Source organism: Phyllobates terribilis, unplaced genomic scaffold (genome assembly GCF_046119375.1).
Source record: "Phyllobates terribilis strain yellow unplaced genomic scaffold, ASM4611937v1 Scaffold_4__5_contigs__length_816908805, whole genome shotgun sequence".
Lineage (NCBI taxonomy): Eukaryota > Metazoa > Chordata > Amphibia > Anura > Dendrobatidae > Phyllobates > Phyllobates terribilis.
In genome coordinates, this window is record NW_027362764.1 from 295,743,629 (window position 1) to 295,756,248 (window position 12,620).

General features: G+C 40.5%; 1 protein-coding gene across 5 annotated transcripts in view; it reads right to left on the reverse strand.

The window, feature by feature from the left end:
* The window catches only part of IKZF1 (IKAROS family zinc finger 1), a 256,897-nt gene that overhangs the window by 28,290 nt on the left and 215,987 nt on the right, over positions 1 to 12,620 (reverse strand). For all 5 annotated transcript variants that reach the window (XM_073678339.1, XM_073678338.1, XM_073678341.1 and 2 more), the window contains 3 exons: positions 4,536 to 4,703; positions 2,615 to 2,740; positions 576 to 710 (listed from right to left, as the gene is read on the reverse strand). In XM_073678339.1, coding sequence (XP_073534440.1) covers positions 576 to 710; positions 2,615 to 2,740; positions 4,536 to 4,703 — 429 coding nt within the window. The remainder of the gene's footprint in view (positions 1 to 575; positions 711 to 2,614; positions 2,741 to 4,535; positions 4,704 to 12,620) is intronic.

Consider the following 12,620-nt stretch of genomic DNA (forward strand, 5'->3'; position numbering starts at 1 on the left):
TATTGTAGTATGTATAGAAAATAACGTTCCTCTGTGAAGCCTTACCACAATCAGTGCTAAGATGGCAGCCATGGGGGGTGGGGGCGATAGGAAGCAAAAATAGCTTCTTTTGAAAGGTAGCATTTAATTGGATAGAATGGTTACACAGCAGCGGCTGGTGCAAGTGCTGGTCACACAGCTGGCATCTGCTGGATATGCTGCAGGTTCAGCTCCTGAGCCAACTCCATACATGAGGAATCAACGTCGATCATGATACCATACCTAATTTAATTTACTATTCGTTGTATATTCACACTGCTATAAATTATGCTTCAAAAGATAATGTGCAAGGTTGCTGGCAATAGTTTAATATAGAAAGAAATGCTAAACCTAAGAAACAGATTAAAGGGTCTTGCCAGAAACGCCTTGAACATGTTGATAATTTAATCATTTTTTTAATATTGGAAATAAATGTTTTTATTGTATTGTAAATAATGTTTTAACTTCTGATTCATTTTCATTTAAACTAACAAATCAATAATTAGGTGTACGGTTTGGGTATTACACTAAAACAAATTGAGGCTACAAACTCTTACCAACAAATTTCTGAGGCATACAGCTCTTACGTTTGGCAACATTACTTGCAAGTCTGTCCAGAACAAGAGATCTTTCAGACCCAAGCTTAGATAGGTCTTCTGCCAGTTCAGTGTGATTGCTCTCTTCTTTTATTGCTACAATAAAAGGAAATACAGGATGTCAAAAAATACAAATCTTAAAGTGATTTTTCCATTTGAAGTTTTTTTTACTAATTTGTTATGGCCATGTTAAAAATAATCAAATCAACAGTTACTTATCCTCTTCAGGTTCAGCGCTGATTGTGTGCAGACTGCCGAGGAGACATGAAATCAATAGCACTGCAGCCAATCACTGCGCTCTGTAGCTCTGTTGATGTAGATGGCAGGAACTGCTGAGTCCAATGATTGGCTGAAGCGTTCTGTAGCAGAAGGGGAGTCCAGTCCTGAACCGGGAGAGAGTAACTAAAAAATGATTTTAATCTATTTAGTATGGCCATGACAGTTTAGTGATAAAGAGTTGAAAGGGAAAAAATACTTTAAGTAAAGCACAAGTCAGTGACATGTGAAATATTTAATGAGCTGCAAAGAAACGATGGAGATGGGAGAGAATCTATTATTAATCTGGGATACTTAATCAATGTGGATGTTAAAGAAGTAGTCAGGTACTTTTTTTAAATTACCCAATGTATTCAGCATGTGGGCATAAGTGAGGCGTGACTCAGCGCTGGGGTCCCCGCGGTGGCTGATGGGTTGTGGGTGGGGTTATTACCCCACGTCACACCCAGCATCCACTGCGAGCTTTCCCAATGAAAGGGGAGAGGGAGAGCACGTGGTGGATGCCGGGTGTGACGCAGGGGATAACCCCACCCACAACCCAGCAGCCACCGGTGGAACGCGTAAGGGGACCCTCGGGTGCAGCCTGGACTTGTCGTGACGTCAGTGGATGTCAGCGCCGGCTTCAGCCGGGGGTCACGTGATGCCTGTGAGTGGCCAGTGATAGCGCCGCTCACAGGCAGTATCTGCAACACAAGGTATTTACAGAGATACTTATGCCCACATGCTGAATACATTGGGCAACTTAAAAAATGTACCAGACAACCCCTTTAAGGGTTGCAACTAGGATAGGTAATTTCCCATTAAAAATACTTACTGGAAAACATAAAAGCAAACATGTAGACTTTACTGTGTGTTTGTTAGAAACAGATGTTAGGATAAATTGTCATGGTGTTTTCAACTACTCATGCAAACTGTAGAATAAGGTGAATGAGAATAACACTAAAACTACAAAAGTCTACTAGACAGAGAACAGATTTTGATACTTGAAGACATGCATCAGCCAAGTTTCAGTGGTATAGAGTTCAGTTCTACTTAGAGAGTGGAAAGTATACTGTTTCTTGAGATCACACACTCTTAAATTTATCCTGAGGAAATGTAACTTGCTGAAATATATTTCCTTGAATATATTAGTTTTTGCAGATAGTAGCAGAAGTATACATTCTAGGGCACTGGGCAGCTGTCTAATGGTGATATCAAATGCATGTAAATATTCCCTGTTATATTACAATTATATGAGGCAGGATACTGCTACGTTTGGTGACCACACATGGCTGGATTATATGCATGGCATAGAGGCAGAGGGATTCAAGAAAACCTGAAAAGAAAGCCGGTAAAGCAGAGGCAGCAGAGATCTTGCACGGTTTATTACTTTTTATTTATTGTTTTATTCCCCCAGAGATCACCCTAAATGGAACACAATACAGTGGAAAAGGAATGTTATTATATAATGTCTGAATGTAAACCAAAAGGACAATATTTTGACATATGTTGGACCCATTACACCTTTTGGATAGATTTGGAATAGATGATGCATTTCTAGACTGATACCCTGAACGTGCACAAACACAATGTGTGAACATAGTCTTGCAGTTTTATAGTTGTGACATATTGATTGCTCTGCCCCAATGTTTTATCATTTAAAACAGTACTGATGAAATGTCAATAAATCATTTTCATTCACTGAGATCATTTCCAGTAATGATACAGTCTGTAAAGTAAATTACCTGAGTAAATGTTATTCTGCAGGCCCATACTTTGCAAATAGTTATGACATCTCTCTTTATGTTCTTCCAAAGAGCTGCGCTGTTTGTAACTGCGGCCACAATAGCCACACTTATGTGGTTTACCCACTGCGAACAAAAAATAAGAAAAATAAAATACTGCGTTCAGTGCTGTTATATACCAAGTAACCCATGTAAAAACGGTGTACATTGTACTGAAAATAGGGGTACCGGCTTCTAAGAAGAACACTCATATGATCAAAAATTAAATACCATAATGCTTTTCTGATTAAAAAACAATAAATAAAAAATGCATATTTTAGGCTAGAATCACTTTGACTTTAAGCTGTCCGTTAATATTCCTGAAGTAATATCTGTATGGTCTTCTGAATGTTTTGAAAGTCTTGTACACTTTAGATCTGAATGATGTTTTATTTAAAGAGTTTATCTTTACTCAATGAATTAATTATGTTCAAAGCAATAACTGTTCGTTTAGGATGTCTCTCGTTCCCCTTATCATGTTCGTCGTGTTGTTTATCAAATTAGAGAAGTCTCTTTTGGGCTGATGACGTCTTTTGCATTTAGCAGGGTATAGTACTAAAATAAGACGGCATGTAGCTTTTTCTTTCCATAGCACATCTATTAAGTCTCTACCTAAACAATAAAACTTTTCTTGTACAGGTAAATTTTACTTTTAGAGATGAGTGGATCAAGCAAAAGTCTAATTCGCCTGTTCATGTGTATTTTCCCGGGAAATTTGATTCACTGAAAAGTTATTCTCTGCAAATTTAATATCCTTTATTATGCTCTGGGAGTCTTTCTCCAGATCTCAAAGCATAGCAAATGTAATATATAAAAAATATGAAAAATCCTTATACTCACCTGAGCACTCACCTCTCCGGCAGCTCCCGATGCTCGTCATCACCCGTTTGGTATCGTCACATCTTCAGATTGCCGCCATCGCCCTGCGTAAGCGTGAGCAATGTTGTGGTACATGCCTTAACGTCATGACGCTGGAAATTTTTGCATCCTCCAGAAGTCCGAGCCCAGCATGAGAGGCCCAGAGATTTCAGTGTGAATGGCGGCAATCTGAAGATGCTGCAAGGAACGGATGGATGACACTGAAGGGTCGGAGAGGTGAACGTTTAAGATGAGTACAAAGATTTAATTTTTTAACACTTTGATGGCCTTTTACAGTTCATAAAAATGGCAACCAACAGTCGCCATTTTGCTGAATTAGCGCAAAAGCAAATTACAAAAGATACACAATATGGAGAATGCAGATTTTTGTAAAATTCGAGTAGAATTCAAGTCTACTCAAATTTTATTGCTCATCTTGACTTCCTTCCCTTTTAGCTTGAATAGTAAGAAAAGCCATTTGTACTTCAGAGGTGTTCTTCCTAATATATTTGTGGACAAGATATTGCAATGATACTAAGGTAAAGGGGTATTTCAATCTTCAAGATCCTATCCCAATATGTAGTAGGTGTAATAATAATATTAGCAAATACCTCCAATTAGAAATGTAGTATAGGTTTTCTGATTTGCTCTGTCTCTTTCCTCATGTGCAAGACATTGCAGGACCTTAGGTATCCATGGTTACGACCACTAGCAACTAGCTAACTAACTGTCACTATATCAGTGGTCGTTGCCATGGATACCTAAGGTCCTGCAATGCCTGCACATGAGGATAGAGACATAGCGAATCAGAAAAACTATACTACATTTCTAATTGGAGTTAGTTGCTAATATTATTATTACTCCTACTACATATTGGGATAGGATCTTGGAGATAGGAATACCCCTTTAAGCATTTAATTTTGTGGAATGGAGTCCTCTGCTTTTTGGCAATTGACCTACATATAACTATACAAATGTTGTTACCTGCTGTCTCATCCCTCCTATAACTCTCAGGCTCACTTACCAGAATGTGTCCTGAGATGACCAGTGAGTGCATCTCTGCGTCGGCATGCATAGTTACACAAGTGACACTTAAAGGGCTTTTCACCAGAGTGTAATTTGATGTGGCGGAGGAGATTGCCTTTCTGGGTAAATGAGGCACCACATTGGTTGCATTGAAAAGGCCGTTCTCCTGGGATAACAAAAACATTAAAAACAAAATGATATACAGGACAATTAGCTATAATAGTGTAGAATAATAAACATCTACAATATATGGCTCAATTGATCTATCTATATCTACCATGTACTATATGTACTTATGTGAGAACAAAAATGTTACACAGTTACAAGAGGAAAATTTCAGCAAGAAAGTTGTTTTCTCACTAGCACTGTATGACTTCCGTCGTCTGCAGGTTTGATAGAACATGAGGCTTTTAGACTAGACCTGCCAGTTCCTTAACGCTTCACTGGCTGGGTCAATTTGATCTGAAAATCTAATTTTTTTTTCTAAATCAGAATGGCACATCACAATGCAAATTCAACCTCATTTAAATAAAGTGACTGCAACATTTTTGTGTTGAAGAGCCACTCTTCCTGATCAGCAGTTTTGGAATAAACCAATATCCAATTTTGTATGTTGTGGCATTTGGTGTTTTTTTTTTTTTTTAATGTAGCTTTTTTTTTTCAAAGGGTCTTTAAAATATGCTACTGAAGCAGCAAAAATAAAAAGGGAACTCATTAAAAATGCATTTCAGGATCACAAGTTCATTTCAGCGTTACATTCTTATATTTAAATGAAAGGCACTTCATTATAGCAGTTATAATAACTTCTTTTCATTTACATTTTCCCATGTATTTTCCCTTTCAATTTCTTCTCCATTACCTGTCTGTCCCTAAGCGGCCAAATCAGGGAGGAGAATGAGAGAGTGAAATAAAAATGAGCAGGCAACACAGTGCTGAGGGACATTATCCATTATCCTTGCAGGATATTATCATGGGGTTTTGAATTAATAGTCTCAAGAGCTCACAAAACTCATAGCCCATGACAGTATGTTTAGAAAAGTGAAAGCCTTCCCAAGGAGTATCAGCAGTGAATTAGCACTACTACAGCCTTCCTCTTACAAGTTCCTTCAGTTTGAGCTACACACCCTATACTTACAGTATTGTGGAATTGCATGTATTCTTTAAATTTGCCACCTTCCAAAAAAAGGTCTGAAGCCACTCTTATGTAATTAGTTTAATTTTTCTGTCCAGTTAGTGAGCATGTTACAATAACTGGTGTAGAACTAAATAGTATAGCGCTTCCAAACTTCTAAAACTGACAATGATGTGTGTGTCTGGGAGGATTTATATGATCTTTGTGCATAGAGGCTCCCAATGTGTGCTCAGAGGGGAGTTGGACTAATTACTGAAATGCTCCAGTCAGCTAACTCCCTTGACAAGCAGCACTGATCAAAATGGCATCAAAGTAAATTTAAAGTAAAGTTTTCCTGACTCGATGATAATTAAGATCGGGAAACAATTGGTGATTTAAAGAAAAAGTCTTAGATGAGTTCTTGTTAATTCTGTCCGATTGTCACCTCGGGTCAGGACGGAAATTTTAACTATGCTTTCCTCTGGATCAACTGGAGAACACTTAAGCCCGATTCATCATTTGCATTATTTTTTTAAGTCTTGCTCCTTTTTTGTCTTCTGCTATTCGTTGCCGTTTTTTTTCCGCTAAATTATTCCAAATTGTGCACGCGGTTCACGAGTACTGCATCAAGATGACAAATGACAAATTTTAATATGTATTTTAGTCTTCCTTTGTGGCCATATAAAAATGTGAAAATCAGACATGTTTCCCACTGATATTGTCTGATATCAGCAAAAAAATAATAGCAGAGTATGAAAATAACATAAAATTAAGCCCCATCAATCATAAAAAAGATGCAAAAATTATTTGAATATCTGAACAAGAAAAAACGAGATTGGTCAGCAATGGGTTAAAATGGTCTGGTCCTGAACTATTTAATGAATCTGCTAAGAAAGGGCATAGCTTTCTATGCCACACCAAAATGGAGTTGAGCAGCTACCTAGGAACAAGTGGAGATGATCCTCCTAGATTTGGACTCCCTTTGGGACGTCTATCATGGTCATCCATAGAATCGGTGGAAGCATTAATATACAGCAATCAAGTTAAGTTTGAAAGGTAGAATTTAAAAAGAAAAAAAAACACACATTTTCTAGAATTTTCCATGGAGCTTCAGTTAGGTTACAAAATCTCCTTAATTTGGCAATTTTAGTGAAGCATGCCCCAATTTATTTTCTCCCAAATACCAAATGGATTTTGATGCTGCTTTAAAAACTTGAGGCACACAGTGGCACAGTACGGCCCTGTCAGCGCCATACTATGGCAATTGTAGGGAATCAGCTCTTTGTACTTGGTAGCGTTTACACTGGCACACAGTTTCTTGGCTCAAAAAGGAAAGTTTATTAAACTTCATAAACTTCCAGCCCAAAATTAGAAAAACACAGCAGCTTTTCCTTAAGCATAAGGGCAAACTGAACCAAACAGAAGAAAATAGCCAGTCCATGTAATAGAAATACAGGTTCACCCGTTTAACAGTACAGTCCAGTCTCAGTCTCTCAGGTCCTGCCAGAGAGACCAACACCAAAAGGTGTTACCACCTCTCACTCACAGACACAATTCCCAGAGATGTCTCCACCTCGACACTTGTGAGCAGCTCAGCTGCCATTTTAAATCAGCTGCGCCTGTCAGATTGGAGGATGGGAATGACCGGTCCCACCCATCTGTACAAGCCATTCCTGAAACCCATGCTGCCCCATTAAACAAACCTCTCAGCACTATCTGTGCTGGAGCCTTCTTTCCAGGTTTCACATTACCGAGGCCAGGCACCTCAATGATACATACACTCCATGCAGAACTTGTCCAGATGCAACCTTACATACCCCCATGCCCAAAGCTGGGAGGCTGGGCACCTTCTGCCAACCAGCACTGTATCCTTGGCAGGCCATTCACATTCCCTGGTTGCCTGAACTCTATAGTAGCCCTCACCGATCCTTTCCATCCCTTCATATGATCCGTGCCACTTGGCGAGGAACTTACTCTCCACTGTTTGCACCAACACCAGCACCCAATCCCCAGGTTTAAACCGGTTCACTGGAGTCAACCGACTATCCCCCTTGAATCGTGCCTCTTGTGTTCTGAGGAGGCACCCTTCCAGCCCCTCACCTTTCTACCCCGACACAGCCGACTCTTATGCCTAGCACGATTATCGCCACCAACTATTATCAGAAAGCTATTTAGCATTAAGTCCCTGAGTTGGGCAGTTTCAACATTTCCTCTGGATACCTACAGCTTAGGGACGTTGGCTTCAGAGCACGCTTTTTCATCCCCATTGCCAGTGAGCCCAGAACATGGGAACTCGCCGGCTGCGGACTGCGATGAGGTTTCTATAAACGGGACCTGGTTGCCAGCTGAATTCCCCAGCGGCACCACTTTCCCCCAAAATGTATCAAAATAAAGGAAAGTCTCCTTTGGTAATCACTGGGTGTACAAAGTTCTTGACCATTCCAACTTTGTGGTACATGGATCCAGAGTCTGTGTCTATGTGGACCCGGGCCACATGAAAGTTCTTGGCATCTCTGTGGATACACCTGACACCCATCCCCTTCCCGATGACTGGCACATGTAGGAGTGTGGCCCTTACCAGAGTCGCCAAACTTCCAGAGTCCAGTCACTTGGTACCCCATTTACTGACACTTGGCATGCCTGAGGCCCCTCGCTAGGATGAGGTGCAACACTACAGGCAGGGTAGGCAAAATGGGAGGAGCACCAACCTAGGCTGCAGTCCATCAGCTTGGAGATGATGGGACAATGGGCAGCTATATGACCAGTAATATAACACCTCCAACAGATAACGACCTAAGATGTACCCCTTGAACCCAGCTCTGAAACCTCCTGGAACTTTGGAGACCCCACAGGTGAGGTTTTAGTCTCAGTCTTTTGGGCATCAGCCCCCCTTTTGGAACACAAATAAGGTGACATATAACCCCCTTGATTCCCCAGGGAATTTTTGACCACCAGGTACCTTTCCACCAGGACCAAAAGGTCATCTGTGTTCTGGGGATCCTCCTGGGCAACCCACTATGGAACCGATGAGTGGATAAACCGGTCCATCACCACTCGCTCCACCATCTGTGCTGGGGAACAAGTATCAGGCTGCAGCCATATTTGCATCAAGTGCAGGAGGTCAAACATCTAAGACCTGGTATGCTTGCCCCTCTGATAGCCCCAGTGGTGCACCCGTCATGCCCTGACTACCAGGGTTATGCCCAGCCAAGCCAAGATTTCCTTCTTGAGCTTTTCGTATTCCTTGGCATCGTGTAGGGTCAGATCATAATACCCTTTCTGTGGTTCCCCAGACAGAACCTCCACCCTCTGCTCCAGAGGCAATTTCTCCTGGTGTGCCACCTTCTTGAACAATGTCATCATCTTTTGCAATGCCCCTCTTACCGTTTTCCTCAGTTGGGTATCGTCACCTCGGTTTGGGGGTGGTGCGGTTTCCCTGCCTCTGCTGGTGCCGCAGCTGTTGTTGTTGCAGATGGAATTGCTGTATCAAGAGTCTGTTGGTCTCCCGCTGGATCTGCTGTTGCTGCTGCCATTGCTGCTACTGCATATCAGCTTGGACCAGCTATTTAACAAGCTCCTCCATTTTGTCCGACAGTGCTTGCAGCACTGTATCTGCCTTCACCCAGGACATACAGTCTTTTAACCACAATCACCTGTGCTCCTTGGGATTCATTGCCCGCACTCCAAACACCAAATGTAGGGAATCAGCTCTTTGGTAGTCCGTAGTAGTCACACAGGCACACAGTTTCTTGGCTCAAAAAGGAAAATTTATTAAACTTCATAAACTTTCAGCCCAAAAAAAAAAAACAAAGCAACTTTTTCTTTAGCATAAAAGTAAACAGAAATAAATAGAAGAAAACAGCCAGTACATGTAATAGCAGTACAGGTTCACCCATTTAACAGTACAGTAAAGTCCCAGTCTCTCAGGTCCTGTCAGAGAGACCAACCTGGTCTTACCACCTGTCACTCACAGACACAATTCCCAGTTGTGTTTCAACCTTTACACACAGACAATTATGAGCAGCTCACCTGCTCTTTTAAATCAGCTGCACCTGTTGGATTGGGGTATGGGAATGACTGGTCCCACTCATCGGTACCAGCCATTCCTGAAACCAGGACCCATGCTGCCTATTAAATGAATGTTATGATTGTGTAGCAACTCACTAGGAAAATAGGTAACATACTAAAAACTGCAACTGACCCTGCCGGTTCCTGTACAGACTAGAGATCCTGACCCTGCAGTCCCTAATGGTTCCTGAGCGAGCTGAGATAGCCCTAACCACAGACTAGACTATATAAACACAGACCTATGCAGCCTGAAAGGCCGTTGACAGCTACAAGCTCTTCATAAAGAACTGGAGGGCAGAGCAGAGTGTAAATTACCTACAGAAGGGAAAGTGTGCTGAAATAGAAAGAGATCCTAGGGTGGGTAACAAAATAAAGGATTAAGTATGTACTGTTAGAAAATATGCAGCCTACCTCCTAGAAAGAAGGTAGGTGCAGGGTAAAGAACAAAAACAGCAAAGAGATAAAGCCTAGCTGGTCTTCCACTGACTGGCTTAAACTGCAGCAGTATGGCTGGACTACCAAATGAGCAATAAACTATATAAAGCTCCACCTGAAATGTTAAAGGGCAAACAAATAAGTAAATGAAAACACCTCTTACTCTAAAAAGACTGAAGCAAGGATAACAGAAAATAAACACCCGGAGAAAGAGTGTATCTACTGTGGCTCTGCGGAAAGAGAGGCTGACCACAAGGCACAGGCTCAAGAGTTCAAACACAGACGCATGTCAACAAACCTTTCAGCATTATCTGTGCTGGAGCCTTCTTTCCAGGTTTCATATCACCGAAGCCAGGGAACTCAGTGACACATAAAACCCCTGGCAAAAATTATGGAATCACCGGGCTCGGAGGATGTTCATTCAGTTGTTTAATGTTGTTGAAAAAAAGCAAATCAGAGACATGGCACAAAACTAAAGTCATTTCAAATGGCAACTTTAGGGCTTTAAGAAACACTAAAAGAAATCAAGATTAAAAATGTGGTACTCAGTAAGGGTCATTTTTTTCAGACCAAGCAGAGGGAAAAAATTATGGAATCACTCAATTCTGAGGAAAAAATTATGGAATCATGAAAAACAAAAACACAATAGAACACTCCAATACATCACTAGTATTTTGTTGCACCACCTCTGGCTTTAATAACAGCTTGCAGTCTCTGAGGCATGGACATAATGAGTGACAAACAGTACTCTTCATCAATCTGGCTCCAACTTTCTCTGATTGCTGTTGCCAGATCAGCTTTGCAGGTTGGAGCCTTGTCATGGATCATTTTCTTCAACTTCCACCAAAGATTTTCAATTGGATTGAGATCCGGACTATTTGCAGGCCATGACATTGACCTTATGGGTCTTCTTTCAAGGAATGTTTTCATAGTTTTTGCTCTATGGCTGGATGCATTATCATCTTGAAAAATGATGTCATCATCCCCAAACATCCTTTCAATTGATGGGATAAGAAAACTGTCCAAAATATCAATGTAAACTTGGGCATTTATTGAAGATGTAATGACAGCCATCTCCCCAGTGCCTTTACCTGACATGCAGCCCCATATCATCAATGACTGTGGAAATGTGCATGTTCTCTTCATGCAGTCATCTTTATAAATCTCATTGGAACGGCACCAAACAAAAGTTCCAGCATCATCACCTTGCCCAATGGAGATTCGCGATTTATCACTGAATAGGACTTTCATCCAGTCATCCACAGTCCACGATTGCTTTTCCTTAGCCCATTGTAACCTTGTTTTTTTCTGTTTAGGAGTTAATGATTGCTTATGTTTAGCTTTTCTGTATGTACATCCCATTTCCTTTAGGCGTTTTCTTACAGTTCGGTCACAGACATTGACTCCAGTTTCCTCCCATTAGTTTTGTTGTGCATTTCCTGTTTTGGAGACATATTGCTTTAAGTTTCCGGTCTTGACGCTTTGATGTCTTCCTTGGTCTACCAGTATGTTTGCCTTTAACAACCTTCCCATGTTGTTTGTATTTGGTCCAGATTTTAGACACAGCTGACTGTGAACAACCAACATCTTTTGCAACATTGCGTGATGATTTACCTTCTTTTAAGAGTTTGATAATCCTCTCCTTTGTTTCAATTGACATCTCTCGTGTTGGAGCCATGATCCATGTCAGTCCACTTGGTACAAGCTCTCCAAGGTGTGATCACTCCTTTTTAGATGCAGACTAACGAGCAGATCTAATTTGATGCAGGTGTTAGTTTTGGAAATGAAAATTTACAGGGTGATTCCATAATTTTTTCCTCAGAATTGAGTGATTCCATAATTTTTTCCTCTGCTTGGTCTGAAAAAAATTACCCTTACTGAGTACCACATTGTTAATCTTGATTTCTTTTAGTGTTTATTAAAGCCCTAAAGTTGCCATTTGAAATGACTTTAGTTTTCTGCCATGTATGTGATCTGATTTTTTTCAACAACATTAAACAACTGAATGAACATCCTCCGAGCCCGGTGATTCCATAATTTTTGCCAGGGGTTGTATACTCCATGCAGGACTTGTCCAGATGCAAGCTTAAAGCTTACACACTATATAACTCAGAGCCTCAACTAGCATAGAGCCATAATACAGCCAATTGCATGAGCCCTTGGGAGTCTAAAAAGTTTGGGCAATAATAATCCTTTTCTATACACGTTCAACAAGTGTTAATTTCTCTATGTGTTGGGCAAGTTTACACCAAATTTATATTGATTAGTAATCTGTAAAGATGCCAGGTTCTCAATTTCCCAAAAAATCATTTCTTGGATCATGCTATAAGATCCATGAGCCTAATAACTTTACCTTACGGACTATGAAACATAATTCTAACTACTTATATACAATTAAAGAAGACATCTAGCTAATAATAGTTATAGCCTATTTAATGTTAACATTTGTTTTAGTTTTTAGCAATACCA